The following is a 17,195-nucleotide window of genomic DNA, read 5'->3' as shown; positions in this document are numbered from 1 at the left end:
CAAGAGCAGCCGCTCCAGGGCGGGCGGCGCTGCGCAACCAGCCGCGGCTGGCGGGCTGCGCAGGTCCATTCCGCAAGAAGAGAAAATGCCCCGGACAGGAAATGCGTGCAAGTCGCTGCCGGCGGGGGAAAAGCCGAGGCGGTGCAACGCGAGACCTTTCCCCGGCCGAGCGCGGCCCCCGCGGCCGGGCCTCCTGCGGGGGGAAGAGACGAGCCGGGCTCCTAGAGGGGACGGGGATCCGGGGAGGAAGGGCGGGGCCGCGCGCTCCGCAGGAAATGCGCCCCCCAAAGGCTCTTCCTGTCCCGCCTTCTTCCTCCAGAGGAAGAGGCCCTGGTGCTGCACCGGTGCCTCTTGGGTGGGATCAGGTGAGCCCCCCCGCCTTGTGCTTTGGGGCGAAGGGGGTCCCTGGGCAGCTGGGGAGGGACGTGGGGGGCGGAGAGGGAGTGGGAGGACCCCAGTGGGCCGAGGGGAGGATGCCCAAATTCAACCCCAGCGTGTCAGAGGGGGATCTGATTTCGCACCATGGGGGGGAGCTGGACCCCCCCCACACATTTCACCCCGTTGAGAGGTGACCTGTGTGGCTGGCCCACTACAGATTAGCCCGCACAGTATCAGGACGCTTCTGTCGTTCTTGTAATAAAGCCACAAGGCCCCTTTACTTTAGGAGAGGTGGGTGGAGGGTGAGTTAGGGGGGAACTGCAATGCCGAATCAATTTCTCAAACTGATTCCTTGATTAAACTGCCCTGCATTGATTAGAATCCTTCCCCCGTTGATCGGGCACTGCTTCCCCCCCTCCGCAAATGTGGGTCCCCTGATACAATAGTGCATGCAGCTGAGATGCCCCCTTGTTCTCTTCTCATTTGGCTGAAATGACAAAACGAAACAAAGGTGAGCGGAGGGATACAGGGTGTCCCACCAAGGCCAGCGTTCCCATGAGGCAGCTGATCTGGGAGCCCTGAAACGGCATCAATTTTGTAGTTACTTAATAGACTCCTGCTGACGCTTTACTGCTGGTGGGGGCAGAGAGGAGAGGTGCTTGTGGTTACTTTTGCTAAAGGCAGCAAAAGATCTTGGGCCAACCCTGTGATGCAGGTCTGCAGTGAAGGACAGCTGGACAGCAGAAGGCTGATAGTGAATAAATACATGGGGGGGGGGGAAGAGAATGAAAAAGGGGAGTTACAAATCCTGAAAGTAAAAAAAGCCAATGTCAACAGAGCAAAAGCGGTGAATTCCTGTTTCTGTGGGGCACAAAACTTGTGGTCCCCTGGGCAGCATGATGCTCTCCTGTGAGAACTGCTCTGTTCCAGTGAGACAGCATCTGGAATGGAGCCTCCATCTGCTAAGGCAGTATTTCCAGTCAGGGAAAAATGTCATGGGTCTTTATAACTATTTAATGTAAAACACAGTCTTTCTGAAGGAAAGGGAAATGTTTGTGTTTATCAGAATTTCTAGCTTCTATGCATTAGTGGATTCGGTTGATTAATAAATTGACCTTTAAAAATCAGCTGACTAATCAAGAAAGATTTCTTGAAATCACTAACAGCCTTAATTTAAACCACTTTTAATGATGTTTAGAGTAAGAGAGGCTAAAGGAGAACATGGCAGCAGCAGAAGGCATCACAAAGAGGGGGTGTGGCAGGGGCTTGGATGAAGAATGGATCAGTTCTCAAGGGAAGGTCAAGAAAGTGAATGTACTTCTAGAGGGATGAATGGGCAGAGATGGACTGTGTGGTGGGAGGAGAGGGGAGGAGACATCTTCTGACTCTCAAGCAAGGGAAGGACTTTGGTCTGTGGCTCTCAGGTGAAGGATCCGCCCCAGCTCCCTAGTTTCTCTTCCAGGCTTGGAATTCACCTGCCTTTCCTTCCAGGACAAGACCTGCCTACTAGCTGGAGTCCTGCATATTTCATCTTGTCCTGACGACGGAACACTTCCGTACGCTGCCTTACAGTGTAAAAATTCCTTACGCCTCATAAGGAAATATTTGCCCAGAAACAAAAGGGGAAAGATTTTCTTTGGCCCCTGTGGAGGCTTCCTTGAAACACGGATCAAAGATGGCCAAGCAAAACTCAGCCAGCCCTAAAGGAGAACGAGACCCTAGTGCTGTTAAGGAAGGGGGCAATGGGGATTTCTGGGAAAGAATGATGCACAATGACCTGGGTGAGGATATGGTCAGATCAGACGTGCAGCGCCAGCGTTTCAGGCAGTTCCGCTACCAGGAGGCTGAGGGGCTCCGAGAGGTTTGCAGGCAACTTCACAATCTTTCCTGTCAGTGGCTGAAGCCAGAGCGACACACGAAACAGCAGATCCTGGACCTGGTGATCCTGGAGCAGTTCTTGACCATCTTGCCAGGGGAGATGGCGAGCTGGGTGAGAGAATGCAGAGCGGAGACCAGTTCCCAGGCGGTGGCCTTGGCAGAAGGCTTCCTCCTGAGCCAGGCAGAGGACAGGAAGCCAGAAGAGCAGCAGGTGAGAGCATTTCATCCAAGTGGTCAGGAATGTGAGGGAGGGTGTGAAGGAACCTTCCGGAACGACCATAGGAAAGATCCTACCGAGACCAGCCCCAACCTCCTTGTGAGGTGGGACTGCTCAGGACCCGATCCCAGCTCTCCTTCCAAAAATAGGACTAGCCAAATCTGGCCTTTCAGTCCCCCAAAATACCTAGTAGTCATCCCCCTAAGCCAAGACACACTGAAATTAGCACTGAGGTTATGCAGAAAGATCACACCAACTAAAGGTTGGATGAAGGTTTAATAAAATCAGAATAAAGGGGTAGAGGGAAAGGGAAAAATGGAAGTGGTAAATTACACAAAAAACCAAATTACTTAACTATATACAGAGAGCTTCATGAACACACACCCAAGGAAAATAATAAATCTACCTGGCCTATCCTTACATACCTAAGTATGGATCTCCCTGGATAGCAACCAGCCGTCTGCAGGTCCAGAATTTCCAGGATGAAGGGAGACCCTGCCTCTGCCCTCTTTTAAAGCCCAGCCCTGGCTACCCAGGGCAGATTTTCCTTCAACCAATCACTGGCTCAGTCCATGGGTGGACTGCCCTGGCCTCCCCGAGGCTGGAACTCCCCACCAACTCCAGCTCTTAGCACTTCCCAGTTAGCAGGGGCTGCGCCCAGCCTTGAGCAAAGGGGCCGAGGAGCTTCTAGATAACACACAATCCCAGGTGGTTACATCAGACTCGACCGCCTGGCCTAATCTCACGGTGGAAAACAGGCCGTCATGCTTGACAGAGGGTATATTAGAACTCTCTCCTAATTGCCCAACCCGTTCTGGTAATCAACCAAGGAGAGGCGTCCTATACCTCACCCCCAATATTGTTGCCTGTCTCATTCCTTTTCTGTTTCCTCGTTCCATGTCTTGGATCTCCAATGCTGTTTCAGGTACAGAGTTTGCTTGCAGAAATGGGGCCTGATTTCCCTGAAGGTGACAAGGCTCCATCAGACGCCAGACAGAGCCCCGCACAAAGGAGGATCCGGCAGGAGGGTGACAGATGTCCTGCCTTGCAGGGTAAGGATTGATTTGTATTTCAATCTGGTTTTGCTCTCTGGAGTATCTGTGCTGCTTTATTTCACCCCACCCCCCACCCCCAAGTCTTTTCGGGGGAAGATGCTTGCCTCCAGCTTTTTCCACAATCAAAACTATTTTTTAAGTTCCAGCTCTTGGAGACGTCATCCATTGAAACCCACAGTCTGATTTGTGAGCAAGAGGCCAAATCTGGAAAAATGCACTTGTACTCAACTAAACTCTCAAAATGCAAATTAAAAATAAGACATCTTGTAGCGCCAAGGTGTACTTAGACTTCTACTGCTTCCAGTGCAATTCTATACATTTAACTGGGAAGCAAGTCCTTTTGTGTTACAAGTGGCTCCCTTCCCAGGAGTTTGGGACAAACATGTGCTACTGGCTTCCCATGATCTCTGTCTCTTGCAGGGGCTGGAATGACACCAGCAAGGAGTACTCAGCCACCTCTTTGTCCTTGGGATGGAGTGGAATCAGATCAGGTAGGAGGAAGGATCACTGGGGACACAGACAGGGAGCAGCCTGGGTGCCTCCATCTCCTGCTCACCTCCCAGGGCCAGCATACATCTCTCTCCTGCTGTTTCCTTCTGGCAGAGCTAAGATCCTACCAAGAGCCTTGTTGGGTGGGACCAAAGGCCCCTGTAGTCTAGCATCCTGTTTCTCACAATGGCCAACCAGATGCCTCTTGGGAAGCAGGACTGGTGGGCCACAGCCCTTTCTTGCTGTTGTTCCCTCAGCAATTGGTTTTCCCACCACGCAGGTTTCAATCCATTCAAAACTTATTTATTTATTAAATTTATTAATTGCCCATCTGGCTGGTTGCCCAGCCACTCTGTACAGAATATATAATAAAACAGTTTAAAACAATAAAGTTCTACAGTAAAACCATCATATTTCTAAAAATACCCTAACCCACCCCAAATGCCTGCCTGAACAACCATGTTTTTAATGCGCAGCGGAAGCTCATTAAAGAGGGGGCATGGCAGAGTTCCCTAGGGAGGGAGTTCCACAGAGTGAGGGCCACCACGGAGAAGGCCCCCTCCCTCATCCCCACCAGTCTAGCTGTCCCGGCTGATGGGACAGAGAGAAGGCCATCTGAGGCTGATCTTGTTAAGCGGCCTGTCTGGTATTGCTGGAGGCACTCCTTAAGATAGGCTGGGCCGGAACCATATAGGGTTTTAAAAGTCAAAACCAACACCTTGAATTTGACCCGGGAAACAACTTTTTCTTTTTTCCTCCAGGGTCTGGTGATGTTTGAGAAGGTTGCTGTGTGCTTCACGGAGGAGGAGTGGGCACTGTTGGATCCTGACCAGAGAGCCCTGCACAAGCAAATCATGGAGGAGAACCGTGGGATCGTGGCTTCTTTCAGTAAGGCTCCCTGTTTTCCTGCTTTAACTCTAATATCAGTTTCCAATTGCAATAATAATGGGGAAGATAACATTAGCATTCTTTTGCATTTTAGTATTTGGAGTCTGCCTTTTAGGGCATAGCGCTCAGAAAGTGATGTGCAAAAGAAAATGGGATACATTAAATTACATTGAAATCATTATATGATTAAATACTATTTTAAGGCAGCAGCTTAAAGACTCAGGCCTCAAACATTTTCACAAGACACATTAGGATAGGGGCCCTGTGGAGTTCAGTTGTGTATTTCAGCACCTCCAGGTACCTTCTTCCAGTCTACCAGGATTTCTTTATTTATAACTAGCACATGGACGTGGCTTCGCAAAGCCTGGAATAGCCTTTAGTTTGATACAGCGAAGCCTTCAAGGAAACTGACGCAGCTGCGAGAGTTGGACACGTTGTGCCTGCCCTGGCCCCTAGGCACAGCCCCTGCCATGGTGACCCCCATAACCCCTTGAGGGAGGGGTTTGTCCACTTCATGCCCCTGAGGGGAAGGGGGCTGCCCAGCAGAAGAGGGGAGGGGGCAGCGTATGATTCTTTCCCTCAGACGACTTCCTCCTGGCTTCAAACTGTATGAACTGCAAAACCATCTCCTTCGGGACATCTGCCATGTAGTGACTGAATATGGTACTGCAGGCTTCAACCTCACAGACACATTTAAAGTAATTGTAACGAATGCCTTTAAAAAGAAACAAATGACCCATAAGGTCCCCTTAGTCTGCATGCCAGGTTTCAGGTGTCTAGGTTTCACGGTCTTGGAAGTTCTGTGGAAGTCCCGCACGTGCCAGACCACCCGTAGAAGGCCTGCCCAAGCAAACTAAGGCAGGAACAAAGAGCAAGAAAAGAGAATGGTGCGAAACATGTCTCCATAACGATAACCAACCCCGCTACACCGGAGCGGGGTCCCACCTCTGTGGGATCATCGCAGTCCTCGTTTTCCTGTTAATGTGATGTAAGGCTTTTTAAAAAATTACACAGAACTAATTTATTTGTTATTTTTTTCATTCTTGAACAGGCTTCTCAAAAAAAATGTCTAAAAATTGTTGTAAACTGCCCAGAGAGTTTTTGCTATGGGGCGGTATAGAAATGAAATAATATAATAAAAGAATAATAATAATCATGAAAAACATGGATAGACAAATATTTGATGCTAAATTTTGTTGATCAAATGGTATAGAGGCAGTGAGTTTCCCACAGTTTTGATTGGCCGCCATTTTGTTTCAAGATAGTGGGTGAAATTTTCACTATGCCTAAAACTATCCCAGATAGAGGCACAACAAATTCTAAATGTTTCATAACAATGAGATGTGTGGTTTTTGAGTCCATCAAGGACATATTCTTGTAATTTATTTAGATTACTTTAGATTATTTAGTTATTTTTATTTATTACCTTTATATCCTGCCTTTCTTCCATTGTGGAACTCAAGGTGGGTACATCTGGTTCCCAGGTGGTCTCCCCTCCAAGCACTGACCAGGCCCAGACCTGCTTTGCTTCAGCAAAGTGGCTGCCTCACGTCCCTTCAGACCAGGCCCACCAGCTTCTAGCATGGATGTTTGATTAAACTGCAAAATGATTCCTCCTCAGCACGCTCCTGCACTCTTCTTGCATAGCAAAGCTAAACTAAATCGTGGTAAAGTTTCTGACTTCCCCTTGACTTCCTCCTGCTCACTTCTTGAATGTAAAAAGCTAAGCTAAAGCATTACTAAGTTCCTCTAGGCGTTGAAGAATGACACTTGACACCTATGTAGTTAAATGTAGGCGCTAGGGTGAAAAAAAACGCAGCGTCTAAACTTGAAAATTGAGTGGTCTAAATAAAAATGTTTCTGGGACTTAAGGGGCTGATTCTGGTTGCATCAGTTATAAAAACTTGCATCAAGTCAAAAACCTTAAATCCGAATTTTGCTCCCAGTTCTAGAACCTTAAATGTAATGGCAGTTCAGGGGTTTGCCAAATTTGGGATTAAAAGGGTTCGGCAAGTTTGATTGTAAGATGTCATCATTTCCAGTCTTGAAGCTAAGTCCCATTTTCAGAAAATAAGGCTAAGTCCCAAGTTCAGAAAATATTCTAAGGCCTAACTTCAGAAAGAAAAGTGTTGCAATTATTTGCAAGTTCTAACGTCCTAAGAGTCTGACGAGGTCCCTCGTTCCCCAAATCCTTGGGTCCAGTGGCCTGGCGAAGATCCAAGGCGAAGCACCAGGAGAGCGCAATGGAGAAGCAGCAGCAGATGGGCCGAAGAGCTCTCACTGCCTGTGATTTTATTCACTTGCCTTGGCCGGAGCAGGGCCCCAAGGGGTGATGAGACACGTCCTCTAATCGAACATGGGCTGCGGGGGTGATTAGGCCACCCGCTCACCAACCAGAAGTGAGGCGTCTGCCCATCCCCCCAGATTGCACATTTTACGCCCACGTGCTTTGGGAGTATCTGTGGCATTATCACTAACGGGTTAATCCGAGACTTCCGAAAATGGTTCTCAAGGTCCCCCATCTGGGCACGTTGTCTGGATTGACCCATTTCTCCCAGGTACGTCTTCCCTGAACTTTCAGCCTTCTTCGGTCAGGTTTGCCATGACACCTCCTCTCCTCCGCTGCTCGAGCTCCTTGTTATGCTCCCCGGCCCAGTGAGCCTCGAGGAAGGACGTGCCCTTCTCTGTGCAGGCGCACAGCACGAGATGCTCGGCGGTGATTCCTTCCTCCTCGTTGGGCTCTGAGCAGGCATCCGTCCTTCTGCTCTTCCGCTTCATCTCAGCATCCCTGCCAGCACAGTTGGCCGTGACCTAGCGATGGCTCTGCAGAAGCTGTTTGTAAAAAGCCACTGTAGTTTTCCCCCGCCCCCTTGTCTTTCAAAGCCAGTCCTGCACAGTTTTCGTCAGAGGTATTATGTCGCCACGGCATTAGTTAGCATGGAATCACGATGTCAAGGTCTTCTTGCCCGTGGGTCTGGAATGTAACTATGGGGCCTTCCTAAATATGAGTCGGGGGCCTTCTGGTAAGTCTGCCCAAAACCCTCATTCAAACCATTCAGTCATTCCAGATCAAAGTCACTACTTGCAGTTGGGAGCAGCCTCTTCGGTCTTTTGTTAGCAAAATTATTTAACCCTTTCAGGGCCAGATTATTCTGCAGCTATTCAAGATTGCATCTTTCCTGAAAGGCTAAGAAACTCCCAGTCTGGCACCTGATCTGGTTGTTTACTTATCTCGGGGAGGTCACTGACTGGCATATACTTGTATGGTTAGATTTACATTTGCCCGTCTCAAGCCTTTCTGCATATGTTCACTTTTCACTAGCTTGGTAATGCCAGATCTGATCTTGCGTAAATGACCTATAGGGCTATGGGGTAAGATGCCTTTGCCGTTACTGGTCCTGCCTTGGTGCAAGCAAGGATTTGTGACCAGAACCATGTCCGTGGTTGCCAGACTTCAGTGGAGTCTGCGGTAACTGCCCTGCTGATGCGCAGCCCGATAACACATCTGGGATGTAGCTTAGGCCAAGCGGGAGCAACTGGCCCAGAAACACATGGTACAATTAATTTCTCAGCTGAATGCTGGACCCATGGGCCCAATTAAATGCGTTGTACCACAGCAGCGGTCAGTGAATGACAAAGGCAGTTAAACACCTGGTAAGAAATGCATCCCATTCAACACTTTTCTGTTCTTCCCTTTATTGAAATCATGACTTGAGGGTGCCCAATTATTTCAAGTTCTGTTGCTAACTCAGGCGTTTACCGATTTCTTGTCTTCATTCCAAAAGGTGACAGATGGGAAGTGGAGAATAAGAGAGAACCATGTGGGAAGTCACCGAAAAGAGACAAATGTAAAAATAGTAAACGGGAGAGAAGGAAGAAAACTGAAGCAAATCTGAATAGGAGGAATAATTCCTTTGCTTTTCAGGGCCATGGCTGCCATGGTATCACAGTCCAAGAAAAAATACATGAAAGGCAGGAAAATAATAGGTGCCATGGGCGTATGGAAACTTTCAATGCTGAATCAAACGTTAAAACTGATTTCGAAATCCACACATCAAAGAATCCATATAAATGCCTGCAGTGTGGAAAGAGCTTCTTTCAGAAGACAATTCTCACTTCTCACCAAAGAAATCACACAGGGGAGAAACCACATCATTGCTTGGAGTGTAGAAAGAGCTTCAGTCATACAATAGTTCTCACTTGTCATCAAAGATTCCATACAGGGGAGAAACCATATCATTGTCTGGAGTGTGGAAACAGCTTCACTGAGAAAACACATCTCGCTTGTCATCAAAGAACTCACACCAGGGAAAAACCATATCATTGTGTGGAATGTGGAAAGAGCTTCAGTCTGAAGACAGAACTCCATTCTCACCAAAGAACCCACACAGGGGAGAGACCATATCATTGTATGGAGTGTGGAAAGACCTTCAGCAAGAGCAGATATCTCCGTTCTCATCAAAGAACTCACACGGGGGAGAAACCATTTCATTGTCTGGAATGTGGAAAGAGCTTCAGTCAGAAGATAACTCTTACTTTTCATCAAAGAACCCACTCAGGGGAGAAACCATTTCATTGTCTGGAGTGTGGCAAGAGCTTCAGTCAGAAGAAATATCTAACTAATCATCAAAGAATTCACACAGGGGAGAAACCATTTCATTGTCTGGAATGTGGAAAGAGCTTCAGTGAGAAGGCACATCTCACTTGTCATCAAAGAACCCACACTGGGGAGAAACCATATCATTGTTTGGATTGTGGAAAGAGCTTCAGTCGTAAAATAAGACTCACTCATCATCAAAGATTTCACACAGGGGAAAAACCATATCACTGTTTGGAGTGTGGAAAGACCTTCAGTCAGAAAAGACATCTCACTTCTCATCAAAGAACCCATACAGGGCAGAAGCCTTATCATGATTTGGAGTGTGAAGAGAGCTTCAGTCTGAAGGCAGAGCTCCATTCTCATCAAATAACTCACACAGGGGAGAAACCATATAATTGTTTGGACTGTGGAAAGACCTTCAGTCGTAAAGTACTTCTCACTTCTCATCAAAGAATGCACACAGGGGAGAAACCGTATAATTGTTTGGAGTGTGGAAAGAGCTTCAGTCATAAAATAACTCTCACTCGTCATCAAAGAACTCACACAGGGGAGAAACCATATCATTGTCTGGAGTGTGGAAAGACCTTCAGTCGTAAAATACTTCTCACTTTTCATCAAAGAACGCACACAGGGGAGAAACCATATCTTTGTTTGGAGTGTGGAAAGAACTTCAGTCAGAAGGTAAATCTCACTCGTCATCAAAGATTACACACAGGGGAGAAACCATATCATTGTCTGGAATGTGGAAAGAGCTTTAGTGAGAAGACATATCTCATCTCTCATCAAAGAACTCACACAGGGGAAAAACCATATCATTGTTTGGAGTGCGGAAAGAGTTTCAGTCAGAAGATAACTCTCAATCGTCATCAAAGGACTCACACAGGAGAAACCACATCATTGTTTGGAGTGTGGAAAGAGTTTCAGTCATAAGCCAACTTCTCATAAGTCAACTTCTATCACTTCTCATCAAATCACTGGCACAGCAGAAAAATCATATAAATGCTTGGATTGTAAAAAGACTTCACACAGGGGAGAAACCATATAAATATTTTGAATGTGGCAGAAGCTTTAGTCATCAGGCAACTCTCATTTTTCAGCAAATAATTCTGTCAGCTGAGAAACCGTATAAATGTCTGGAGTATAGGAAGAGCTTTGGTTAAAAGTGAACTTTCCGTTCTCATCAACGAAACTACATGGGGGAATCTGTGAAACTGCTTGAAATGTGGGCAGAAACTAAATCTGATTGTACTTCTCATCAAAGAAATCACATAGAGAAGAAACCATAGAAATGCTTGTAGTATGGAATGAGATTCATTTACAATGAAGCCATATTTCACATTAGAGAATCCACATAGGAGATACACTGTATAAATGCCAACCAAGGAGTCTATTCATGTGCTGAAGCTGAGACAACACAAAAACTTCAGTAAACAATCTTTTGTCTTACATCAGGACATATTGAAAAATAATGACATGCAGACCATAAATATTCCCCCAATACGGGGCACGATAGGTTTTCTTGGTTACATGGATTTCATATTTCTTTAATTTATTCTTGTACAAGCAGGAAGAAGAAAGAAATACTGTATCAACATGTGCAATTAGCAAAGCCAAGACAATGCTTCATTAAAGGGGGGTAGGGATTGCTCCTTTAGTACAGGCAAGTATAGCTTCCAAATCACGGGAAGTACTAGTTCCCCTCTACTCAGCACTGGTTTGGCCTCATCTGGAGTACTGTGTCCAGTTCTGGGCGCCACACTTTAAGAAGGATGCAGACAAACTGGAGAGGGTTCAGAGGAGGGCAACGAAGATGATCAGAGGACTGGAAACAAAGCCCTATGAGGAGAGACGGAAAGAACTGGGCATGTTTAGCCTTGAGAAGAGAAGACTGAGGGGAGATATGATAACGCTCTTCAAGAACTTGAAAGGCTGTCACAGAGAGGAAGGCCAGGATCTCTTCTCCATCATCCCAGAGTGCAGGACACAGAATCATGGGCTCAAGTGACAGGAAGCCAGATTCCGGCTGAACATCAGGAAAAACTTCCTGCCTGTTAGAGCAATACGACAATGGAGCCAATGACCTAGGGAGGTGGTGGGCTCTCCCACACTGGAGGCATTCAAGACGAGGCTGGACAGCCATCTGTCAGGGATGCTCTGACTTTGATTCCTGCACTGAGCAGGGGGTTGGACTCGATGGTCTTATAGGCCCCTTCCAACCCTACTGTTCTATGATTATAAGTTGAAAAAAAATGTTACGCCAGTATAAGCCTCAACACTGTATTGCTTTTAAAATGGACACCTCTTGAGCTAATAACCTGAACCTTGTCATCAGTTATGTACTTCATGAAGTGGGTAATGGTGCCAAACTGGTGTGACAAAAATTGGAACAGGTACAGCAAGTAAAAAAGGGCTTATAGTTGACACATTTACCCTTTTTACTCCAATTTTCAGAAAGGTGTGGTACCAAACCAAAAAATATGGTTTTGTCAAACTGGTGAAAACTGCTGATGCATTGTATTCTGGCCTCTTGAAGAAGGGTGACTTTCATGGGTTTAGTGAGGTTCTAAGCAGTGCATCAAAAGTTACTGGGGAACTCCTGCCCCATGAAGGCCTAGGTAGCAACTGCTGTCAAAGTTATGTCATGTATGCTTGGTATCATTCGAAATCTAGAACGCTGTCAGCACTCCACTGTTTTCAGACAGAGTCTATGTTGCAGAGGGAATCTAGTGGGTTCTGCGTGCAAAGCCTATTCCGTTAATTATGAAATGTGACTTCACAAGGTCAGGCAAGACTAATGTTACTACATGGCAGCTCCTGATGTACGCAACAAGCAGGATTCTTCGTAAGGCAATACAGGACGCTATTTTTATCAGTTGCCTAGGCTGATATGCTGAAAAATAAATCTGCATGTTTGGCATTCCTAAGCCTCCTTGTTTTGGTTTATTGAAATGGGACATTGTCAGCAAGTCCGGACTTTTTGTTGTCATGCACAAATTGTGGAAATAGTCTCTGCTGTTTATTTAAATAATGTTCTGACAGATGTATTGGGAGATCTGGAATAGGTAATTATGCTTTGCCAACGCTGACATCGTCACGGATGCAATTCTGCCTAAGTTAGTTTTTTTCTTTCTGTGTCATATTAAGACTGAGAATGCTTGAACCGCATAGGCTTCTATAATTTGCAAAACTGTAGTCGGCTCAGTTTGGAGTTTAGCAGTGCCAAGGATATGACTTCAGTGTATAAATTGATGATAGGTTATCCCCTCTCTATCTGAATTCCTTTCATTAACGGATCCTGTCAGGCAGAGTAATCCTTTGGCCCTTAGACAGTGTCTGGGGGGCTATGGCATTCTTCAGATTCTCATATCCAAGGCCAGAACAGTGCTCCCACCACGGAGGAAGGAATCCGCACTCTGCCCTATCCCTTTTCCCTTACAGCTGGCACCAGCTGGCTCTCCGAGGTAAGGAACTTGGCTTCAGAGAGAGGGTAAAAGTGGCGTTCCAGTGGGCAGGGAGGTGAGGAGACAGGAGAGGCTGGGATATGAGCCATCCCAAGGTCTCCACAGCCTCCTTCCTTTCCCCTCCGAAGTGGGGGCAAAAAAGCCTGCCTAGTGAAAATGCAGAGTGGAAGGATGGGGAGGTGACAATAGATTCCAGTGCTTCTCCCACTCTGCACTGGATGGTCGTACATTTCCAAACTTGAAGGCTTACGAGCATCGAGGGCATAAACAATAGGACCGCACCCTATGGAATGCTAGCCATTCCATAGCAATACCGAATAATAGAAAGGAGAGAGGACATCCCTGCATTATTCAGCGCTGAATGTTTAAAAGCGGTGACTCATAATTGTTCATCCTGATAATCACCCAGTTAGAGGCATACAATCTTATACAAGGAAATGTATAACATTTGTACCTGTTTCCAGCCATCACAAACCTCAAGTAGGAAGGGCCATTCCAATTTGTCAAATGCTTTTTGGAGCATCAAATGAGGCCATTGTGCATGGAGATGTTTTGTGTTTGGTGTTGTAAGAAATAACACTGAGCAGCCGTCTTATACTTTCAGCAGTTTGCTTGTTTTTAATAAAGCCAAGTTGGCCTCTATGAATGTAGTTTGGGGCCAGATTATTTAACCTTTTTGTCAAAATGCTTGTGAAAAGTTTATAATCTTGATTAAGCATTGTTATTGGGTAGTAAGAATCTGGATCATCTAAGTCTTTCCCAGGTTTCAGAATTAAAACTATTTTTGATTTTCCCAGGAGACAGAGATAGGATTATTCCCTAAACTCTGATTAAATAGAGGTAACATGTGGGATTAACTGCTCTTCAAATACCTTGTAGAATTTGCTATTATGTCCATCAGTCCCCTGTGGCTTTGTTGTTTTTTTATATATTTTTATCGTTTCATGTAGTTCTTCAGATTTTATTTTCTAATTTAATATCCACTGGTGCTCTGCACTGAATTTCTTAAATTCTCGCGTTTGTAAATATAGTTAAATTTGGCCTATATCTGGTAAGGAAGTAAAATAAATTTCTTTTAGAAAGGTTTCAAGAATTTCACATGTTTTAGATATATTATATCTGTTCTCACTTTTCTTATTTTGTATCATTATTCTTGTATTCTTTGTTTGCGTCTTCCATATTAAATTGGCCATATTTTTTAAATTTTATTTTTTTATTTGTTATTTTTTGCTTAATTTTTTTGATTCAAATTCCATAAGAGGTGGAGTCCAAATGCAGTTACTTCAAATAGGATCTACACAAAATATTTGAAAGACAATACTTATGTAAAAAGGTTTCTTAAAACCCCAATATACAGTTCCTGCCCCCTCCCTCCTCCCATCTTTCTTTCTCCCCCTGTTGTGGGTTACTTGGAGGTAGGCACTGAAGAACCTACCACAACACAGCTTCGCTTATTCTTCTCTTTTCCTCTCAACAGTGTCATAAAAATTCAGGTATAACCACTGTTAAATGTTAAAATGTCTCCCTGTCTCAAAGGCTGCAAAAGGAAAGAAAGTAAAACAAAGATCCATGAAATCAAAAAGGGATCCTCATGATTTTGTGTGATTTTTAAAGTGGACACCCACAAAATTACCATCCAATCACAGAAAAATCACAGAACCTCCACTCATGGATGTGGCCACAGTGCAAAAACGGATCCTCAAGGGTCCTCTGAAACCATAAGCTAATCTCAGAACACATCTGCCTCTAGGGACTGAACCATGAAAATCATGGGTCTGCCACTCATAGGTGCCTCCACAGCACAAAAACGTGGATTCGAGGCAGGGATCCTCATGATTTTACAGGGAAAGGCCCCAAAACAGCATCATATCACAACACATCCATGCCCAGGGAATGAACTACAAAAAACATAGATTTGGAGCTTTGTGGCATCGTCATGGTATAAAAACATGGATCCATGGCACAATTCAGTATGTATCTTCTGAATCCTTATATTGTCCCCCCTAAACCACCAAAGCACAGAACTCATCTTTGTCCAAGTATGCACACTAAGAATCCCAGATCTGCTGCTTCACCTCAAATGGTGTGAACCATTTATGTGAGGCATGGATCATGATAGATCATCTGGATTTTACATGTAGTGCATCCAGAATCATAGTTGAATCACAAAGCACGTCCACAGCAACAGCATGGATCCTATACTTCTCAGAGCCAGGATTTTGGGGGGGGGGGATGGATTCAAGATGCAGTTCCTTATGAGTCCTCTGGATTTTAATATAGTGTCTCCACGAATGCACCATTACATCACAGATCACATCCATGGCCAAAGCATTAAAATTATTGATGCTGTGCTTCATGGAGCAAACATGTTATAAAAACACGAATCCATAACAATCATGCTCCCATGCTTCACGGAACCACCATGGTATAAAAATATGGATTTGGGGCATGGATCCTATGGATTTTCTTTACAGAAGATGCCACCAAAATAACCAGCAAACCACAGATCGTTTCTGTGTCCATGGATTGCACTATGAAAATCATGGATCCACAGATCGTTTCTGTGTCCATGGATTGCACTATGTGCTGCCATGCCACAAAACATGGACCAGAGGCATGGATACTCATGATTCCCCTGGATTTTTGTGGTGATGCTTCTGAAATCGCCATCAAATCACAGATCATGTCTGTGTCCAGGGCCTGAACCATAGAGATCACTGATCCAGAACTTCGTGGTGCAACTGTGGTGAACAGTTTGGGTCCAAGTTCTGGATCCTCATGGATGTTCTGGATTTTTACATGGGATCCCCCACCATCAAATCACAGATCACATCCAGGTCTGTGAAGCTCACCATGAAAATCATGGATCTTTTGTTTCATGGCTCCTCCATAGCACAAAAGCAGGGACCCACGTGATCCTCGCAGGGTCACAAATCCACCACATGAAAATTGGTTACATCACGGTCGAAAGAACGTACTGCAAAAAATTATGGATACACTGGAGTTCGATGTAGAGACTCATGATTTTTATATGCAGACTACAAAAATCTTTTCCAAGCCATCTTATCGAACTAAACCACAACATTTCCAACTCCCACCATTCTCTCCCTTCACTGTCTTCTAATTCCGAAAACCCCTACTCAATTACTATTGTCTTTTTTCTACTGCCTAAAGCCCCTCACACTTCACAACCATTTCTCTTGCCTGGAACATGGTGTGTGTTCTACTACACTATATGTCATGTGATATACACATCAGTGTCTGCCAATGGTGGTGGCTAGGAAACAGAGTGTGATGACTTGACTTCAGGACATGGACAGGAATAGATGGGAAGAGGTGGTCCTTTATAGATTAGGGCCCCCAGCCATGAAATGCTTTATAGGTTAACACCAGCATCTTGAATTGGGTGTGGCAATGAACTGGGAGACAGTGAATATGGTACAATACTGGCATAATATGGTCGTAATGCCCAGTTCCAGTCAGTACTCTTGCTGTCATATACTGTACTAACTGAAGTTTCCGGACTGTATTCATACCGATTACACTGCACTCAGTGCTTTCAATGTGGATGTTAAGTAGCATGTGGGACAAGATGGAACCTTGTTGGGCCCCAAAGCATGCCATGGAGTTTAGTAGACACCCCCCGGCACCACCTTCTGTAAATGGCCATCCAAGTATGAACAGAACCATTGCAAAGCTGGACCACCCACATGCAACTAAGACAGCCTACCCTGAAGGATGCCAGGGTGCCATGGTTGATGGTATTGCAAGCCACTGTGAGGTCCAGGAGAATCAACTGGGTCACACACACACCCGCCCATCTCTCTCCCACTAGAGCTCATCCCACAAGGTGACCACTGCATTTTCTGTGCCAAAGCTCTGACTGAAGGTGGATCTAGAAAATCAATTTCATCCACAAGTGATGGGATTTGATCTACCACCTCCCTCTCAAGCACCTTGCCCAGGAAGGAGAAGTTAGCTACTGGCCTATAATTATTCATATCTTCTGGAACCAAGGATGTTTATTTCAGAAGTGGTCTCACCACTCCAACCTGTAGGGAAGAATTGATAACTTTTTGAAATGAGCCAATCATCCCCTCCCTTCTGGATGTCATAAGCCACAAAGGACAAGGATTGAGCAAACAGGTGCTTGGGCTAGCTTAAACAAACACCTTGTCCACATTCTTGGGTCATAAAAGCTGAAAGTCCTCCAACAATAGATGGATATC

The 17,195-nt window shown here is 45.5% G+C and overlaps 1 protein-coding gene across 1 annotated transcript in view; it reads left to right on the top strand.

Annotated features, from left to right (window-relative positions):
• Positions 1-47: 47 nt before the first annotated feature.
• The window catches only part of LOC146355892 (uncharacterized), a 56,288-nt gene continuing 39,140 nt past the window's right edge, over positions 48-17,195 (top strand). Inside the window, 6 exon segments of the mRNA XM_084831145.1 lie at positions 48-365; positions 2,273-2,467; positions 3,399-3,525; positions 3,949-4,019; positions 4,779-4,905; positions 8,691-10,411. Coding sequence (XP_084687271.1) covers positions 102-365; positions 2,273-2,467; positions 3,399-3,525; positions 3,949-4,019; positions 4,779-4,905; positions 8,691-10,411 — 2,505 coding nt within the window. The 5' untranslated portion in view covers positions 48-101.

This window comes from Heloderma suspectum, chromosome 2 (genome assembly GCF_057233095.1).
Source record: "Heloderma suspectum isolate Gila_16-S chromosome 2, 16-S_ref, whole genome shotgun sequence".
In the NCBI taxonomy this organism is placed as follows: domain Eukaryota; kingdom Metazoa; phylum Chordata; class Lepidosauria; order Squamata; family Helodermatidae; genus Heloderma; species Heloderma suspectum.
The sequence above is the reverse complement of the archived record's forward strand: the minus strand, read 5'-3'. Positions and strand labels throughout refer to the sequence as shown.